Source organism: Condylostylus longicornis, unplaced genomic scaffold (genome assembly GCF_029603195.1).
Source record: "Condylostylus longicornis isolate FDR11 unplaced genomic scaffold, ASM2960319v2 ptg000048l, whole genome shotgun sequence".
Lineage (NCBI taxonomy): Eukaryota > Metazoa > Arthropoda > Insecta > Diptera > Dolichopodidae > Condylostylus > Condylostylus longicornis.
The window spans coordinates 13,116,325-13,138,695 of record NW_026578017.1 but is presented as its reverse complement, the minus strand read 5'-3'; the positions used below and the strand labels follow the sequence as shown (position 1 = coordinate 13,138,695).

At 25.9% G+C, this 22,371-nt stretch overlaps 1 protein-coding gene across 2 annotated transcripts in view; it reads left to right on the top strand.

Annotated features, from left to right (window-relative positions):
- Positions 1 to 22,371, top strand: part of LOC129611180 (protein grainyhead) — a 249,900-nt gene that overhangs the window by 38,173 nt on the left and 189,356 nt on the right. For both annotated transcript variants that reach the window (XM_055524173.1, XM_055524174.1), the window contains exon 2: positions 20,221 to 20,814. In XM_055524173.1, coding sequence (XP_055380148.1) covers positions 20,561 to 20,814 — 254 coding nt within the window. In that variant the 5' untranslated portion in view covers positions 20,221 to 20,560. The remainder of the gene's footprint in view (positions 1 to 20,220; positions 20,815 to 22,371) is intronic.

Here is a 22,371-nt window from a genome sequence, read left to right as displayed (position 1 = left end):
AATTATAAGAGTAGGAGGTAGATTAGATAATGCTTCAATATCGTACGATGCAAAGTATCCAATTGTATTACCAGGAGAAGAGTTTTTATCAAAATTAATAATCGAACATTTACACAAGAAACATTTTCATGCGGGACCACTAGCTTTATTCACTTTTTCTAGGCAGAAATTTTGGATAACACAAGGAAGAAATGTGTGCAGAGCAGTGACAAGAAATTGTATTAAATGTGCAAGATCAAATCCACAACTTTTACAGCAAATAATGGGCAATTTACCATCAGAAAGGGTTCTACCTTCAAGACCATTTAGCAATACCGGTGTTGATTTTTGCGGACCTATTTGGACACATTACTTAATAAGAGGGAAACGACCGCAAAAATCGTATATTGCAGTATTTTGCTGTTTTGCAACAAAAGCGATACATATGGAAGTAGTGTCTGACTTAACATCTGACGCATTTATTGGTGCATTAAAACGTTTCGTTGCAAGAAGAGGTTTATGTGAAAATATATTTTGCGACAACGCTACTAATTTTGTAGGAGCAAAAAATAAGTTAGACGAATTAAAAATATTACTTAGTAAACAAGAAGAACAAAATAAAATTATAAATAGTTGCGGCACTAACAATGTTCAATTTCATTTTGCACCTCCGAGATCCCCACATTTTGGAGGTTTGTGGGAAGCAGCTGTTAAATCTGCAAAAAAATTGTTATTTAAAACTTTAGCATCGGCTTCATTAACATTTGAGGAACTCAACACAATGGTAGCAGAAGCAGAAGCCGTACTGAATTCGAGGCCATTAACACCATTTTCTTGTGATCCAAACGATTTGACAGCGCTCACTCCAGGACATTTTCTAGTGGGGGATCCATTAATAGCATTACCACAGCCCAATATGCAAGACAACAAGATTACTACGTTATCAAGATGGAAACTTGTTTCAGCTTTACGCCAAGAGTTTTGGAAAAGATGGCATATCGAATATTTGTCGCAGTTACAGCAAAGATACAAATGGAAAGAGCCTTCAAAGAATGTATATCCAGGTATGATGGTAATTATCAAAGACGAGAATGCTCCTCCATTGAAATGGCCATTAGGTAGAGTAGAAGAAATTATCAAAGGTGAAGATGGGTTTGTACGAGTAGTAACAATTAGAACAGCAAGCGGTGTGTTTAAACGCGCTATACATAATATAGCACCTATTCCAATAGAAGATAAAGAACAAATAGAGAAGAAAGATGAAAATAAAAAGAAGAAAGAGAATGCTGAAATTATTGCTCCCAATAAAAGGCGAAGGATAGACAGTCCGTTCAGCGCAACAATGTTTTTATATCTAACAATTTTGTTTCTTCCGTTACTTGCCTTAGGAAAGTCGACGACACCCTTTAATGTAACAACACTTCAACCGAACGGAGCATACTTTGAAAAAGTAGGAAGTGGAAAATTAATTGCCACTCATTGGAATTTAGTGGTTTATCACAATATGTCCAACTATTGGTACTCTGAAGCAATGATTATGAAAGGCTTAACACAAATGAAAGATATAACTAATAAAATAAAAAATGCTGATATGGTTAAATTATTACTGGAAAAGTATGAGCATAAGATAGACAAAATTCAAGAAAGGAATCAACTTTTATTTAACAATATATCTCATTATGATCGCAAAAAACGAGGACTTATAAACGTCGTAGGCAACATAGCCAACAAATTATTTGGAGTGTTGGACGACGAATATGCTGAAAAAATTGAAAATGTTGTAAAAAACTTAGAATTTAATCAAAAGAAGGCACTTCACTTAATTCATAACCAAACATATATTATAGAAGCTACAACAAATTTATTGAAGAAAAATGAAGAGGAAAGAAACCAGCATTTGAAGATAATTCAAGATGAAATTGAAGAGATTCAAAGAACGTTAAAATTCTTGTTACCGCATGAACAAGAAGAGAAGGTTCAAAATTTCTTTTTAATGGTAGGGCAGTACTTAATGTTAATTATTGACGAATTTCAAGAAATACAGACAACAATGTTGCACATAATGAGAGATGCACAACATGGAAAATTCAATACAGTTATTCTAACACCAAATCAAATAGCCGAACATCTTGAGGAATTGCGTCAGATCATTCCAACAGAACAATTAAACATTCCATCATTAATACAAATATATGGAATGACAAGTATTAGCGCTAAATTTTCCAGAGAATCTATTATTTTTGTCATAAATATTCCCTTACTAAGAACAATGGAATTCGAAATTTATAATATTGTATCTTTCCCAGTAAAAATGAACAATTCATCAGTTGAAATAATTCCAAACACAAAATACATAATGGCCAATTTACATAGGGATACGATCTACCCATTATCTAAAGAAGAATTTTCGGATTGCGTATTTTATAAAACAAGTGGATATCTATGCAATCAACTGTATCCATTGTTAACCAAATCATCAACTCAACTGGAATGTGAGATTCAACTGTTAACTCAACAAACTATTTCAGATAAATGTACGCTTAAAATATCAAAATCTAGAAAAGCTTGGATACCACTATATCAGAAAAATGCATGGTTGTTTTCATTACACAAACAAAATAAAATAGATAATCTTGTTTGTCATGATCAAGCATACTCAATGAAATTACCAGAAGCCGGGTTACTAAAATTTTATGACGATTGTATACTCAAAGATGATGAATTTATAATTGAATCGTTTAAAAGGAGAAATTATCAAGTTAATACACCATTCGATGACGTCCAATCATTGCCAGAGTTTAATTTTACATTTTTTGAAGTTGAACATGTTAAACAGTTCAATGTTAAACATGAACCGTATATAGCTGCATATGGCAAGATTAAACAACAATTACAAAAATTAAAAGAACAAGATTATAGTTATGAAGATAACTCTCGTAATGATACACATCACTATATAACTAGTTATTTGGGTTTAACAATCGCCATTATCAGTTTTGTGCTCATCATTAGATTTTTAATAAAATTCAAAAATGCAACTATTAATCAACAAGCCACAATAGCTCCAGCTACTTCAAGACAGCAATATCATCTTGATGCACTAGACATCAACGCGGGGGAGAATGTTAATTAATGCAGCCAACTGTACTTTTTTATCATAAAAAAAAAAAAAAAAAAAAAAAAAAATATAATATTTCTTAAAATAATCTAAAATTAGTATTGTTAATACAAAGTCTTTAAATGTGGTAAAAAGGATATATTGTGATTTAAAACTATACATTTTTTGTTGTAGCAGGTAGTAAAATGTTTTTAAATGATCTGAAAATAATCTAAAAATAATTTGAAGATGCACATGTTTTTTATTTTTATTGCTTAGCCTTATTTTTGAAGATAAGGATAATAAAATAGTAGGTAAACTTGAAATGGCATAAAAGATAAAGAATATTTTGAATATACATACAAAGTTAAAATACAATCAATTTAATATTTGTTATTTATCACATTATAAAAATTTCCAAAATAATAAAAATAAATTTAGTAAGAATTATGTATCTAATTACTATTAAGAAAAAGAGTGGGAGAAATATGTAATATAAATTTTTTGTATATAAACCATAGATTTAAGGAAATAAAGGGAGTTAAAAAATTTAGAATACAGAAGACACACTTCTTTTAAATTTTGACAGAGAATTATTATTGTTATTAAACGCAGGAATCCTAGTTTAATACTATAATAATTACTTGTGACGAATTTCGAGTTAGAACACGCCAGCTATTTATTTTCGAGACAGAAAGTCATTATTTCATTGAACGTAGGAATCCTAGTTCTTTGTTGTAATAATTATATGTGACAAAATAAAATCAGCGAGTACAGGAGACAATAATTTTTAAGGAAAAAATTATAATACTTTACAATATTAAAAAAGCACAATTAATAAATACAAAAAAAAAATTGTATCGGTGCAGTAATTGTCGTGGCTTATATTTTTTTTTTCAATATTTTTCCAATATATAAGATATTTATTTAATAAGATAATTATTAGAAAGTTTTTACTATAAAAATTAGTTTAGTTATAAATTTTGAAATTCTTGTATATAATAATTCTTAAGTATGGTGTGACTTAATGTTTGAGTTCAAACGCAACATGAACGTTATGCGTATTATGAAAATATGAGTATACCATTTATAGTTATAAGTAATTGTACCTATTTACTTAAGATGAATATTGTTTGCTAATAGATTTCCCATGTAATTTGCCAAATAATTTCAGTAAGTTACATGTAAGTTTCCTTAATTTCCTAAAGTTCTTTTAGATTCATATTATGTCGGCATTAATTTATTTATTCTAGTGTTAAAATAAAGAAGACACATTTTAATTTTTAAAATCAACTTTATTTTATTTTCTTAACTTGAGTAGAAAAATTAAAGTCAAATTAATTTCAAATCAGTTCTTATCATATTATGCTTTTTGATTGTAAAATAAATCATAGAAACATTGTAAATTTTTAAAAACGTTTTGTATAGCGAAATATAAAACGAAAAAATCAATTTTAAAAAATATGAATTTTGAGGAGTCTTATAAGATGTTTAGCGCGACAAAAGCACGGGCAAGTATAATTTGAAAAATTTTTGTATTAAAATTTTGTGTTTTATATTTAAGAAATATCATTGAACAATTAAAAAACTAGTGCAAAATAATAAATTTGAATATACCCAACAAGAAGAAAAAAAATGTAAGTAACAGTATTCATAATATTAATTTGCATAAACGGAATAGAACAGAAAAATGAAATGGAAAACAATCGATCGATATTGCAAATAACTTCCGACTGTTATTTTTTACAGTCTATTATTATCGAGATTAAATGAGAACGATAAATTGATTGTCCCCACTTATTCTTCTACTTCTACCACAAATTTTCCTTAATTTTGAGCTAAAAAGAAAAAAAAAAAATTAAAAAGGCGGAAAAAATATTTAAAATTATTTTCAAATTTTCTACTTTACATATTATCAACATTCTGTATCTATATATGCGATGGTAGTTACATATGCTTATGTGAGTAAATGCACCAAAGTAAGAAAATAAGATAGGATCGAAAAAAAAAATATATATAACAGGGGGTGTACCTACATCTAATATACTTTTAATTTTAAAGATAGAGTAAAACTCTATGTAATATGAAACTCCTCTATAAATTAACTGTTGACTAAAAAAGAAAGAAAAAAATAGAGATGCCCTGCATAAAGATTAACTTATTTATGCTTTTTTTTCTTTCTTTTGTTAGTTAATTGGAATCGATATCAATTTATTCCTTACATTGAAATCTTTTACCTACATGTAAAAATTAAATGTTCAAGTAATAAAATAATAGAACAAATTTGTAAATCTAATGGTAGGTTATACCTGTATAACAAAAAAAAAGGAGTACAAATATATGCTATATAACTTATGTAAAAGGATCAGTGGTTTGTCACCTTCTTGGCGCCGCCTGATCCGCATATAATATATATATTGGAAGTTTATTTGAAAGAAACTGTTTAAAGAATCTCATTGTATTGAATAATCTTTAGAATTGTTTATAAAAAAATCACGTTAATTCTTAAAAACTTTGAGAGTAAGCGTGGAAACTTAAATTACAATTACTCAAAATTAGAAGTTATTGAAGAAAAAGATAATTACAACTGAAGGGATATAAAGTTCGAAACGTTTAATTATATTGACTAAGCAAAAGTTCGAAGAGGTGCTTTGTCCATGAGTTTCAAGAAAGTTTTTAGATTTTTGGATTGCTAAATTTTTCTTTTATACCTAAAATTTGTTTAACGTTAATTACCGTGCGGGAAATATTGTATACGTAATTCGTAAATAAATGTTACCAATGAATGGGTGCAATATAGGAAAAGAAAATGCAAATGAGACATTATCGATGAAAAATTAAAATAAGAAAAACACTAAAAATTAAAGGCAATCAAAAATTAGAGTTAGAAAAAGGAGAACCAAGTATTATTCTGGCTTCTAGGTTTTTCCATTTTTATTTTTATTTTTATGGAATAGATGAAATAAAAACGCAACTAATTTATTATGAACACACACCAACAAAAAAAAACAATAACCGTGAAAAAATTGAATTTAAATAAAAATAAAAAAAAAATAAAAGAAGTTGCAAGTGGCGACAAAAGAAGCTCTTAACATCAACAATAATATCACCATCAGCAGGGAGTGTCTTTAACCATATACCAGAGAAAAAAAAATAATGGTTAACACAAAGAACAACCAAAATATTAACAAAAGAGACAACATAAGAGAACAAAAAATCGTAACTAGAGGCTTGGAATTTAAGAAATTTTATCATCGCTCTTCTATCTTTTTATTTTTTTTTCGATACACTTTGTGTAGTATGCATATGCTACACAATATTTTCCCTCTAAAAATGATAAACGTTCCAAATTGTTAAAATAATATATGCCCATTCAAAGTTAATTTATTAGAAAAACAAAAACAGAACAGGAACAAAAAATGAATAACTTTTAATTTAGATTTATCTTAAATTATACACGATTTAAACGTTTTCGTTCTTTTTTTTTTGTTTTTTTCACCAATTTTAAAAAAAAAAAAACAAATTCTTTTTATTTAATTTTTATTTCTGTTTCTGTTAAAGTTGGATATGAGCTGAAAATTTCACTTGAGAATAAATAGTAAGTACACATGCATTATTATAATTCAAAAGAGAATCTTGTATGAATGAAACTGTAAAAGAAATAAAGGAAGAACGGGAAAAGAGACAAATTGATAGAGAAACATAGTATTGAGAATAAGGGAGAGTTAACCAAAATTGTACTATACTATACTACACATTAACACAAATTATAAATGATATGTGAAATTGTGGAAATTATTTTTAACTAAAATTAGGAGCGGAAAGTGGAGCGGGCGAATTGAATATTTAATCAAAGAATCTCTAAATGTAATGCAACACGATGGCGCTTTTGTTTTTGTTCTTTTATACTTAAGAAAATTTATTTAGTTCTTTTACGTTGCAAAAAAAATAATAAAAAAATTTAATCGGTCTCTTTCTGTAAATTATTAAAAGTGCACAATAAAAATTCTTTAAAACACATTTAATATTTTTTCTCTTTTTCTGTTTTTGTTTTTGTGCTTTTTATTCTTGTGTAAAATTAAAAGTTTTACATCACGATTTTCCCCACATTTCCATTGTTTCTGATATCCTTTTTATTTTATTTTTTTTTTGTACCATATTAATGGGGGTCTTTAAAACATTTAATTATATTTTAAAAGTCATGGGTATACGCATTTCCTTCTTCTGTATTGTTAAAAGATTAAATATAACGTGAACAAAAAAAAGAAAAAAATAAATTTATTATTTAGTAAAAAATTTTAAGATTGCCAACCGTTATTAATTTGTAATGTACGTCTTTTGTTTACCTTGATGATGGTCAGTTTTAATAATATAATGTTGTAAAAATATTTGAATTTAATGGCAAAATCTTTAAAAATATTTCAAATTAGATAAAATAAATGCAGAAAAAGTAAAATTTTAAATACTTAGTTCTAAATATAAATTAGCGGTTCTGAACGAGATTGTGAGCATTCATTTGCATTTTGTTGTAAAAATACGAAATTTTAAACTTTTTAAATTTAGATCCCTAATATAATATTAATCACCAAATTGTTGCGAGGCTCATTTAAAGGTTTAATGAGAATATTGTAAATATTTGTTAATTACGGTTTTAACTGAATAATTGTAATTTGAAGTGAGATTGTTCAATTAAATTTTATTTTAGGAATTTTAAATATATACTTATATAGCTTCATCATTTCATCTCTCATAGTTTCATTGTAGCATTTATAAATACAAAGCTAATACATAAAATTGTAAGTTATCCCAAATAGCATAATGGGATTCATTTCTATAATCGGAAGTCGAAATTATGAACTTTTTTTTAACTACTTTAAGATGGACAGGTCTTGAAAAGTTTATTAACATATTAGTAAAATTAAAATTTTTTTAACGAGATGGTGCCCCTGCTGCATTTATATTGCATCCTTGTAATAAAAATAAAAACAAAAAATTACTCTTCGTTTTTTTCATATTAGTATTAAAACTCCCATTTTTTTAATTCTATATACATTTACATGCGGGTATAGTTATGCTCCAAGTAGGAGTTATTGGGCACATAAGGAAATAACTTGTGTATAATATCTTAGAAACTTTTATTGAAAATGAAATAAAAAAAAAAAAAGCAAAAAATTATCATAAAAACTTTAAAATCTTTATAGCAAGACAAAACGAAGGAAGAAAAAAAATCTGTACATATAAAACAATACAAGAAGATCTCCATTAAGATACAGTGAAAAATAATAAGGGATTGTGGTTAATATAAGGGAAAAATAATAATAGGTGGTGTCCTAAAATCGATCGATCAAAAAATCGAAATATGAGCGAGCATCGAATTCTAATTTCATAGTTGTTTTTTTATTATTTTTTTTTGTTTTTTTTTTATGCTCGCAGATTTCTTTTTTTTTTATATAAAATTCTTTAATTTTTAAGATGCCCACTCGGAATTATTATTATATATATATTAAAATTACCTTATATCAGTGGCGTAGTCATTTATATGGGTTTTTAAAAGAGAAAATGTTCTTTACAATTTGTAGTTGTTTTTTTAATATGCGATGATTTTATTGCACTTGTAATATCACAGTTTGTAATTCGGTCTAAGAATAGGAATCATAAAATCTGTTAATATTGAGACTATTATTAGCTCTAAGATATTAGACTATTATTAATACTGTCAATCTGGAGCTATTAAGCGCTTTTGTTATACCATGGATTTCTACCAATAGTTCTACCAAACAAGGAAATTAAACTTTAATAACTAAATAATATAAAATTTGTGTGACGAAATTGTAAAAATACGTGATGATAATCAATTATTGTTTTATGTACATACATATATTGAGTATGACTTTATTCTGACGACAGTATTTAAATTTCTAAAAGAAGGATATATGTTTAAATAACTTCATTAGTGGCAATTAATTAGTTGGCTAGATTTGGGGAACACAATTTTCCCGTCAATTATCATTGACTACGAACTAGAAATTCAATAACATTTTTAAAAGTATAGTTATTATAGATCCAAAAATTAACTCTTGTTCAAATCCAACATTCACCACTTTTTAAATTAATCGTCTTGAAACTCATGATCATAAACAATAGTAGACGAAAGCTTTCATAGCAATGTTTGTATATTTCATACCAAATATTTTGTAAACAACTTATTCAGTAACAATTTTTTTAATACTGAGCAAATATTTTAGAATTGGACCAAAAATTTCTATATCGAATTAAAGAATATCATTTTGTTTTTGTGCTCAAGTATACCCCGCAGACATATGAGAAGTTTTTTTGTAGTATATTTCTCCTTAAGCAATCTCATAACTTATTAATTAATATATAAATCAAAAAAAAAAAACTCCTTGTATTATATTCCTTGTTGTCATTTCCTTGCTTCATCAGTATAAATGTTACGCGTTTAAGAAAGAAACCAATAATTATCATTACTGTTAGTGAAGGTATTGGAAATCATTATTCTTTTCGTTTTTTTTTCTTTTGTTTCTTGAATCTCAAATATAACGCGAAATATAGGTGTATTATTAAAAAAATAAAAAATAAAACGGAAACAACGTGCAGAACGATAAGATATTCGAATAATCATTAAAATTATCGAACACTAAAAACAAAAAAAAAAAACAAAAAGGAAAACTGTTGTTTTTTTAAAGAATAACAGTACGAATCGGAAAATTTATAGGTTTCCATTTATAATAACGCAGAAAAAAAAATCAAAAAGAATAATTTTTTTTTTGTATTTTTGTTGTTTTTGGGGAAAGTTTCTTAAAATCAAAAATATGTTTAGTGTTGTGTGGTACGTTCCCATATAACAGAAGCAAAATAAAAATAACAATAAAAACAAAACTGCAGAAATGGCATCATGGTGATCTTCGACCAATAAACTTCAATTAAAAATGTACATGGCAATTGTTTCTTATACCTACCGTATGATTTATTTTTCACGGAACCACAAAAATAAACGAACGAAAAAAAGCCAATGTATAAAAGGATAGCAAAAATATCTCTTTGCATATATGTATATATAAACATATATATATAATATGTATATATATGTATTATTGTGCCTATTAAGAAAAAAGCTTGGGTGGTGTAATTAACACCTTTAAATAATATTCTTAGTCAGTTTTTTTTTTTTGTTTTCCATCGGCTTTTATCTTATTTTGCTGTTCCATTTGGATATTTCTTTATGTTTTTTTTTTTGAGAAAAATTAAAAGATACCGCTGCAAAATAAATTCATATGCACAGAAGTTGTCAGGGTAATTTGTAATTAAATATAAAAACGATAATAAAAAGTAAAAAAGAATTTGGCATTTGCTAATTGTGGGTTTCAGTTTTGTGATAAAAAATTGTTTTGTGCCATTTTTGTTTTGAATTTTTTTTTGTTTTATCATAAGCCAAAATTTGACGTTAAAATGTTGTGTTGGACTGCGATTTTTTTAACTACAATTGAATGTACTTATATAAGAAATGACGAATAATGATCAGTAAATCCTCCTTAACTCCAATGAAGTTCACAAAAGCTTTAAATACAATATTTTTAATAATATTCTTTTATATAACATCACGCAACATAATTGTTCAACAGTAACCTCTTCCATTTATCTAAATAAAATATAAATTAACTGTTTATTTTATCTAACTTACCGCCCGGTGTTATAATGCAATTCACATAAGATCAAGGTCTTATGTTTTATGTTCAAGTGTTGCCGTTTTTTATATTTTTGATTTATCATTGAATTGAAGAGAGAGAGAAAAAAATAAATCAATCAATTTTTAAAAAAATTATCTTTTTTTTTTTGTGTAAAACAAAATTCACTTTCTTTTGATAATCAGCCAAATTAAACTGCGAGATCAATGAAATTCAAAACATTGGATGCTATGGAGCCAAAATTTGTTTACCACAAATTTTTGATTTATAGTTTTATTAAAAATTCAACGCTATATGAAAAAAAAACCAACAGTTAAAAAGTGATGCATCTTAAAATTGAAATTCACGGTCAAAGCCAAAAAATAAAAAAAAAAGACAAAATTGTTTTTTTTTTTTTCTTTTAAAATTCTTCGACTGTTTTTTTTTTTTGGTATATCTGACATTATGCTGTCAAAAATGAGCATCAAATTATTAAAGCGTCATTTAATTGCAATTGACATGCGAAAAGATAGGTTTGGATTTTTTTTCTGTTTTTGTTTCGTTTTTTCTGATTTCCAATATTTTTGAATATTTTTTATTTTGTTTGTATTTTGAGTTGATGATGAATGAAAATCATGTTTCTATTTTATTGCCTTATGTAATATTGTTTGTAAAATTATTTAGGGTCAACGCATAACAAAAAACATAACGTAATATGGGAAAATCATAAATAAAATTTTTAATATTAAAAATTTATCAACCACAACATAATTTAAAAGATAACCAACCAGAAATAAAATAAGTTGAAAAAAAAATTAAAATAATTTTTTTGGTTAAATTCACCTGTAATCAATACCAAAAATTGAAAAATATTGACTTTGATGGTAGATCTACCAATTCTAAGGTATTTGTTATAATTTCGGAGCATACAATTTAGTAATATTATGAAAAATATTAGTATTCTGCCATTCAAACGTGTTTTATAATGTTTAAATAAAAGATCAACAATAATTAATGTTGAATTAATTGAAGTTAAATTAGTTACGAGAAAAAATGCTTCCGCTTTAAACTATTTATATCTTTTTAATTCAAAATTTTTTTGTGTACGCATCAAAATTAGTTGGGATGAAATAATACACGTGAAAACGAATACATTTTTTGAATCAAAAATTTTTATTTGGAACAGTAATATTTTAAACAGATTTGAAGTATCAAAAAAAATAGTTGGTGAAATCGAAATTAGTTAGAAGGGGGTTGTTTAAAGCAGAATACAGTCAAAATTCTTGTAGAATATGGCGTATATTGTTGAAAAATTGCATTTAAGACTAAACCAGGTTTTTAATTTTGCAATTGAAAAATATACTGCGACTATTTACCTATATTTAGAACGGTTAGTAAGAGATATTTTAAAGTTGTAAATAATAAGTTCAAATAGGCATTATATTAGAGGTAATTTTCCAAATAAACACAATAATGTCAATACATTCTCAAAGTAGACAGCTCAAAGGTACAGTTAAAAAATATGTTTTCACAGAATACCTATACAGATATACATATGTATGCGTATGAAATAAACAGAAAGACAAACTTGAATAATCTTTACACTTAAACACTTAGTCTTATAATAGGCATTAAATCATGAAGAAATACTCTACTACTCTACTTTTAATTACACCTTTTTCCCCCCCAGTACAAGTGCAATTTTGTGAAATATTAAATCAATAATCTCTCTTTATAATTTATTATTCATAAGTCATTCATAACATAATTACAATGCTCAACTATCATAATTGAACATAAAAGAATTGTGTGAACACCAATTAAAAGAAAGAGGAAGAAGAAATCATTAAAAAAAACAAACTTTCGTGTGGGGGCTTTTTATATCAAAATGTCTATGTATATTTTTGTATGTAAATATACATATGTATGTATACAAAACATATTTTCAATTCCTAGGAAAAATTTTTTGTCAAAAAAAACAAACCAAAACAATTTCTTCATAACAGAATCGCTAAAAAAATTATTTTTTATTTTTTGCTAAAAAAAGCCAACAAAACTTAAAAGTAAAGCACTAAATTAAAGCAAGGAATCGGCGGGTGGAGAAGGGGAGATATAGAAACAAAAAAAAACCAAAACGCGCATAAACAGCTATTCAGATTTATATCACAGCAGTTATTCACGCAAAAAAAAAGAGCAAACAGAAAAAACATTGGTACATACACACACACATAAAAATTAAAAGTTTAAAATTAAAAAAAAAATGAAAAGCGAAATTAAAAAAACTCCATTAAAGCACCTTTAATTTATTACGAGATTATAAAATGTTTTATATCAAATCAAAAAAAAATTAAAAAAAAAAAAACCGCGAATATTTTATTGCTGTACTTTTGGCTGCTGCGATAATTTTTTATTTTTGGTATTCTTTTTGTTATAAAATTTTTTTTTCTTTTTTTTTTTTTTTTGCCTTCTCTCTCTACTTGACTCTTATTTTGTTTTTTTTTGTTTTTATATATGTAGCCATGTATATATATATTTTGTTTTAACTCTCAAGGTCAAATACTTCACGAAATAGCTATTACAGTGGTGTTTGTGTTTATGTATATGTTCACAATTGTTCATATATAGAAGTAAACCACAAATGAATATCTATTAGATTTAGATATATGTAATAATATTATGTAATATACATATATACGGAATATAAGAATGTAGGTTTTGTTTTTATTGAGTTTTTCTATTTTTAATTATAGTTCAGGAGTTGAGATGTCATAATAGTGCGAAATGAATTAAGTATACATACTCATATATGTTGATTTTAGTTCTATTAAAATTGAAATTAAGAAACTAATAGATTTAATTAATGCGATGCGCTTACCATGTAAATTTTTCATATTTAAATAATTAATGTTAAAGAAAAGCAGTAAAAAAACGACTTAATTTTGAAAATTTTCATGCATATTACTCCCAGGCCCGGTTAATTATTGTTCGGCACCGGTTTTTGAAAAAAATCGCCTCGCCCCATTGTACATTGCGTATAAAAAATAATTCTCTTCAAGTTTTTAATATGGTGACCTTGTTTTCCGGCGTCCATTGTAAAAGCTTACTTTGCATAAGCGGCAAATCCTATGCGGCTATAAGTACAATTTGCTCCTGAATTGTCGACAAAATAAAAAAACGTGACAAATTTTAAAACTATTCAATATTTGCAGTATTCATGAACTTGCAAAAAAACTATTGCAATTCTGATTAAAGTATAGCATAACATTAATATGCTAAGGCTCGTGACATTGTTAAGCTTCCTGCAATAAAAAATTAAACCGAATTGAACCAAATTATTTATTTATTTATTTACATCAATTAAGACTTATAAATAAGGATATATTAGTTATACCCTCGGCTACTAGGGCCATTCTGGGCTTTCTAATATAACCAAATTATATTATCAAATTTAGTACAGTAAATATTGATGCAATATGGAACTGTAGATTGAATTTAATCTGAAAGATAACGTTGATATGTTGTATAGAATCGGCTCTTGGTCTATAATAAATTATACTTCTATATGTATATGTACATGTATGTATATGCACGATAATTTTAGTTCTGATTGTTGTGATAATAAATTTGATGAAACAGAAAGTATAAAAGTAAAAAACAAAAATCAAAAATATTATTTCAAATGTAATAAATTTAATTTTTATTATAATTTTTTTATTTTATTTTTCATTTTAATTTTCTAAGAGATATTTTTAATTTGTTATTTTTCATCACTGATTTCAACAATACAAAAATGTATGTATGTATGTATGTAAGTGAAACATTAAAAGTAATAAAAGCAACGAAAACCGAATCAGTTGACTATTTCTTAATCTAATTTAAGAATCTTTAAGAAAACTAACATACATTTGTACATTAATAGTATTTACTATATATTTACATAAGCATTGTATATATATGTATGTACACACATATTAACAAACGTACTTAAGTATTTACATAAGGAAATCTTAAAATAAGCAAAAAAAAAATTTTATTTTTAAATTAAAATTTATTTTAATTGACTTCAAAATGGTTCAAAATAATTATGGGGTTTTGTTTATTTAAGAGCTTTTTGTTTTGTTTTTTTTGGTTAATAGTTCCGAAAAGAGTGTTGAAAAATTCCACAATTAGACTGATGATTATGATAAATGATTAATTGTAAGAGAATTATTAAATAATTTTCATAACTATTTTTGGATGAAAGCTTTGGTGTTATTTAGAAAATTCTCAAATTTCTATTTATAAATTTAGAAATTGTGTGACTCTCAAATTATAGGCGCAACAAAGTGTGGTTCGTAAAGTAGTGCTTTAATGAAATTTTTACTGGTTTCTACTGGTGCTCTTGGTTATCAAAGTGGCTATAAATAACGATGGGAGGGGATTTGTCATATAATTCAGTAGTTTCCGAAGTAGAAATGAGCTATGTGAAGTTATTATTGTTTTAAGAGTTACCTAAGAAAAATAGTTTGTAATAATATGGGAATTATTTATTTAATTATTAATTACTTAAAAAATTGATTTTCAAATTACATAATCGGATACATGTATAACATTGTTGCTGTATAACAAAAAAAAATATATTCTCATTTCGTTCCGAACGAAACTGTTAATATATGTAGCAACTGTACTCCAAAGCACTATGTCTATTTTTTTTATTGAAACGAATTTTTTGGAATTTGTTGTGTACTGTAGATTTATGTATGTACAAACAAGAGTCCTGGTGGTCTACATATTAACACATTTAAGTACAGATATATGACATACATATAGATTGTTCACTTACCAAATACATATGTACACATAAGATCACTAAGTGTTGTATTGCGAAAAATTATTTGATACTACCCATTTGGTTATTGTAATGTACTTGAAATTGTAAATGCCCGGCAGCATTGTAGACATTTAAACTACTTAATAGTTGAATACGATTTTTTGTTATAAAATTATAACTATTTAAGTAAAAATCAATATCTATATAATATATAGGCAAAATTTCATTAGCTTTAATTACCTTTAGAAAATTTGGAAAGTATTTTATATACGATAAAATTTTGCATTTCTGTTAATTAACAACATTGTTATTTACGACAATCAAATCTAATGAATTACTAAATATTATTGGTAAAATAAATAAAGAGCGGTTTTAAATAAGAATACACTAAAAATAATGAAATATGTCTGCTTTGTTGTTCAGTGATAGCGTTTTTTACAATGTGTCTCAAGAATAGAACTAAACTTTAATAAATAAAGTGCTTAATGGTGATCGAATATGCTTCTTAATGCCGGGCCAATTGAGCAAGGAACAGACAATAAATCAATGCTTATTATTTTATTTAAATCAATAAGGAAATATTTGTATGTACGTACAGGATTCCATTCAAAGATATCAAACATTTTGAGCATTCTTTTTTAGAAAGGTCATCGGTTTAAGGATAATCCGAGCATGCGCGAATATTAAAAGCATGAGCTTGATCTAGTATTCTAAACTCCATTCACAACTCAGACTTAAAATATGTAATGATATTGGTAACATTAAAATGTGACAACGCATTCTGTCAAAACTAATAACGAATGCTCTTTCCTTCGACAAAAATATTATGTTTTTTTTTTTCTTGTTCACGTTCGCCAATCATTTTAGTTATATTTTAAGACCGGAAGAAGTAATTTTTGTTATTTGAATATTCATTAAGTAATTTCTTAATTTGGTAATAACTAGAAATTTTTATATAAAAAAAAAAATGGCTTTTATACCTATAAACAAAATTTTAAAATAAATTGTCAGGTGTAAATTAGAAAGTGGAAAAACAGGAATTTTTTCTTGAATTTTATTTGATTTTTCTTCGTTGTTGTTCTCTATTTTTTTTTGTTTTTTGGTAAATCTGACAATTAATAAGTGTTTGACAATATGATGACTATATGATTTGGTTATTAGCGGCTTCCCTGGAGCAAAAAAAAAATTGAAATACAGTTTTGAAATTATGAACACGAAAAAAAATATTCTTATTATAAAATAAACTTGTTTTTAAATTTTAAGTTATTGTTAATAAAAAAAAATATTGATATTCGAATTTTGATTTGAAATAAGAAATTACCTACATTTAAGTATACCAAAAAAAAAATTTTGCTACTTGAATTAAGCGTTTTTATAAATAGAAAATTACTGTTATTTTTGAAAAATTGATTTTTTTTGTTCGTTTGGGACAGGTAGTTAGTAGAGACATTTAAAGGTTATTATAGTCAGGAAATTCAAAAAAATTAACAAATAATTTTTATATGATATTTTTGCTTCTTTTTTTTCGAAATATCTCTGACACATGTGCATGTATACATATACATGCATATGTATACAAAACTAGGTTTTCAAACATATTTCATGTTTGTTGTTTTTTTGTGCTTCTTTTTTGGAAGACCGTGTTAATAATGTGATAGCATTAATTTCATGTTTTTGATTTATGAATTACAAATGCAAAAGAATTGTGAGTATATGTTTAAGTACGGACGAATGTACATAAAAATTTTTTCAATACAACAAGAAATTTTGCAATTTACATGAACGATTTCGTACATTTATACATACAGATGTACGTAGCTTATATTGAAATAGAGCATAGTTAAATAATTATAACTTAAATAACTGTCCTTTTCGGTAATGATTGAATTGAAACAATAAATCTTTGCAAAATAACATTCTCCGGTAAATTTTTTACGTGGTATATTTTTCTCTTCTGTCGAAAAATTATTAATAACTTACATATTTCCTTCAATTTTATTCTATCACATTTCTATCTTGAAGAGTTTTCATTAGAATGCATTATAATGTATTATAATGACAACTAATTTGAATTCGACTTGTAAGTATCAAAAATATTTCCTTAAAATTGTAAAAAATTGTTTAGAAACAAAAATTTATTTTTTTAATTATTAAATTGCCATCAAACAGTGTAACATAATGGCCATGAATATTCAAGCGCATCAACTTCTGATGAAGATTATAGTTGCATTGGGCATTAAATTCTTGATATGTTTAATTAAAAATATTTAAAGAATATATGTATATGATAAGTTACTGTACAATGAAATTGACATTGTTATTAGTTCTAATTCAATTATTTGGAATGCTTGTCCAAATTAAATAAGGATACGCTATCTAATTCAAAATTGTTTAACTATATAAATACATGCCGTACTCATGTATTTCACTTGCGATTCTCAACTCGGAAATATTCGCATAGAAGTGCCAATAGTAAACATTTTCCAATTTTACTTTAAACTAATTTTTACAATTGAAATTATGGGCTTAAAATAATTACTAAAATTTTTTTACAGAAATTAAAGAGCTGTATAATTGCGTTTATTTTGAATTTTTATAAAATATGTAAGAAATGAAAAAAAAATGGAGAAAAGCCCTACAAAATTCTTTAAGAATCATAACAATACTTCTTTTTTTTTTTTCTAATTAAATAATTTCTTCCAGGTGATTAAACTTGAGACAAAATATTTATATAAAAATGTTTGTTTCTTCAGCTTATAAAGTCCTTATATGTTTAAGAAGTTGTTTTTAAAAGCAAAAAAAAAAAAAAATTGGTGTATATTTTTTGACAAGAATAATAACTTGTTAAAAAAATTAAAGATTTATTTACATTTCTTTGGGGTTGAAATTGACAAAATATACACGAATAATTAATAAGCAAAAAAGAAGAGCTGAAGAAGAAAAAGGATTTCATATTCTTCATTTAAAATCTTTGTTTCGTTCATAATCGTCAAATTTAATAATTTTGTTCGTACAGAGTTATTTGTTGTAGTTTATACTGTTTTTTAGCATTTCCTGGTTCAAAAACTGTTGTACGTTTCAATAACATGCTATATACGAAAAACTGTTCATAAGCAAATTTTTAAAATTCTCTTCATTTTTTTGTCTTGTTCTCCTTGATTCTCTTCATATATAAAATTGAACTAAATTGTATCGAACTGTCTTGTATTCGAGTAATATGTAAAAGAATAATATTTATGAATTTATTCGGAAATCGGATCATATTTCACCCTAAAAATTAAAAATTTCATTGAAAACTTTTTTTGTTTTACACTAAAAAAGCAATTTTTTTTTTCATTTAGTTTTTGTTTAATTCGGTTTATTGCGATCTTACAATATAGTAAGGCTTTTTGTTTTTTTGTAATAATTTTTTTTTTTTTGTGAATAATATCAACAGCTTACACCTTAGGAAAGGTAAAATGTTTTTTATACGTTCTTGTCATTGTATTGTACATTACGTTTTTTATTTTCTGATGAGTCGACGTGTATTGAGTGCACTTCCCCTTTCCTTGTTATCTACTGTTGAAATAATAATAATTATTACGATACAATAAACGATAATACTTGAATGAAAAAAATGAGAAGCAAAAGAAGAATAGTTAGGAGTAGAAAGCAACAAAAAACAAAAAATGCCATACAAAATATCCTTTCTTTTCCCTTTTTAACTGTTACACTTCTTATATGAACATAAATTAGAAAAGAAAAAATAAAAATTATGCAAAAAATAATACTTAATATTTATTTAAAAGGGAAATTGTAAAACACTACAAAATTACATTAAAAAAAAAATTAACAAATGAAACGTTTAAACAAACCTTTTTCCTGCTTTTGTAAGATTTTTATGATGACAAGAAATTATCATCCTGCAATATGCATATGCGCACATTTTATAACCGTGTGAACTAAATTAAAAATAAGTATGAAGAAACCAAAAGTACTCATTAAGCTCTAGAATCTGATAATGATTTGTCATTTTTGAATACTGTAAATTTTCGATTTACTGTTAATAATATTACTGTTATTCTTAATTTCGGGTAGTAATGATCAAAATATATGGTTTCTTAAGATTATTAAACATTCGATTATTATATTCTGTGATTTTTGCATCATACTACTGAATTTTGCTTTATTTATAACTGAATAAGGTATGTTATAAGTATATGGTCAGTTCTTTTATTGAATAATGTTATTTCTCTTCATAATGTTAAATACCCACAATGCCATTGTCCATTTACATTCTATAAAATTTATAAAACACACAGATTCGAATGAGGTTAATGCATATATCAATCAGCCAAAATGTCAATATATTTTTGAGAACTATTAATTTTAAGTCATGCAGAAATTTTTGAAACTAAGAAAATTACATAATTTTTAAAATCTTGAAACTCTTAAACTTTTATAATGTTTTGTATATAAAATTAATGAAATTCGCATTTAAACATTTTGAAATATTCAAATAATAACAAAAAAAATCCAAAAGGCAAATGATTTTTTCTTAATTCTTACAATATTAACATTTAAAAATAAAAAAAAATTTAAATTACAAAATAAATTGTCAAAAAAAAAGAGGAGAAACAATCAAAACAAAAAAAATAATTATTATTTAGACGTCGAATAAATTGCCAATCACCAAATACAAATTCACAACAACAACAACAACAACAACAACACCATCAACAACAACAACATCAAATATCTACGGTTATTGCATCAGCATCAACAAGTGCTGACAATGTGATTACTACAGAAGTTATAAATCATGTTACTGCTGGTGGCCAAATAACTGGTCTTCACCAACAACAATTACATCAACAACAACAGCAACAACAGCAACAATCATCACCACAATATTTACCGACAACAATAACAACACGTTATTTTGAACATCCTTTACCATCACCATCAAGTGGTGCAATAACATCAAATACAACAACAACAACAGCATCAATGTTAAATATACAACAACATTTACAAACAAATCATAGTCAACAGCATCAACAACATCATCAAGATGATGATCCATCTGGTACTGTTAACTTAAATAATAATAATGATCCGTTAGATTCATGTAATGCTGTTAGTTTAGCAGCATTAAATGGTATTCCACATCAAATTCATCAAGTACAAAATTCCAATGGGAGCACATCATTCGTTTATGAATATTATAAAATTTCAGATCGAGATACTGGATTACATTGGAGGTATGTATGTATATATATGAACATTTTTACCTTATAATAAATATTTACATAATGGTATACGTGCGTGCATTCAAATGTAAATGAATGGTAAAACAAACCAAAAAAAAAAATAAATAAATTTTTATGTTTTGTTCATTTTTTAACGATTATCGCCATCAGGATCAATAATTCAATTGCTATTTTTATAATCGTATAGTGTACGTTTAATGCTCGTTGATTTATTCTTCAATGTTGATTAGGTTTTGCATTCATTTAAGTATTCATATGTGACTTGACATTATAAAAAGAAAAAGGGCATCTTAAAATATTTCTTGCATATCATTTGAATATTGTTTATTCATATATGTATATGTATGTATTACTTATATTCTAATCAATATTGTAGTCCCCTATGTGGAAAATGTACATGTGGATGGAAGAATCGTGTGTTTTTTATTTAAAAATTTCATTACACCATATTCCATTTTTATATTTCCATATTAATTATGTAGTTAATGTTGACTTTGCATGTGCGATATCAGTCGTCCTTGGAGGTTGATTAAATTTGAATATATATAGGTGGTAAATGTAGGTGAAACATGAAGAATATTAAAGTAAAATAAGAAAATTAAAGGAAAAACATAAATAAATATACAATAATATTAAAATTGCGAAATCTATTGTAGAAGGCATATACATTTTTTTTTTATTTCGATGTGGTGCTCTAGTTTCATAAAGGTGGAAATTGAAGCAGAAAAAAAATATTCTCTTTCAACACAATCAGTTTTTTGGTTTTTTTTTTATTTTTAGCGCCTGAGAAGTTTAAATAAAGCAATGTCTGTTGAGAGTTATTATTACTCTATTTACGTTTTTCCATGTTCGTTGGAAGCTGTAAACTGTTTATAGTAGAAAATCAAAAATTTTTTATAGCAGCTTAATATTTCTGTAGTAGAAACCAGTTCTTCTTATAGAAAGACACTTATATTTTTCATTTCAAAATAATCTTGGGGTTGAAGTGATCACGATAGTTGACTCAATCAAGACTCAATATTGCAGTTTAACAATAGGTGATTCTTTTGTAAAGTTTCCTCTTAATACACATTATTTCAATTAATAGCGTTCCATCATTTGTCGTACATTTTCCTTGCTTTGCGTTTCATTTCTGTTGGATATGGATAGTCATGCAGCATTTTATCGAAAATCTCATTAATAGCTTTTTCATTGTGGTAAAATTAGAAAAACCGACTACACTTGTCTTAGCAAATCTAGAAATCGTAAACTTGAAAATCTGTCGTATATCATCGTGTGGTATATTTTCGAACAGAACTTGAAAAATTCTTCAAGTTGTGTTTGGAAAAACTTTAAAAGATGGTGCCTCAGCTCCGACATCTCATTTAACATTTAGTTTACAAAACGCAAATTTTATTTCAATTTTCGTTCTTCAAGTACTTACTATTTTACAAAATTACTTTATAACGGTGGTCGAATCAAACGTACATATTTCATATAGTTTCCAACTCCAACTCAATTTAAATACATTTAAAAAGTTGCACATTAAAACATTAAAAAATCAATTTA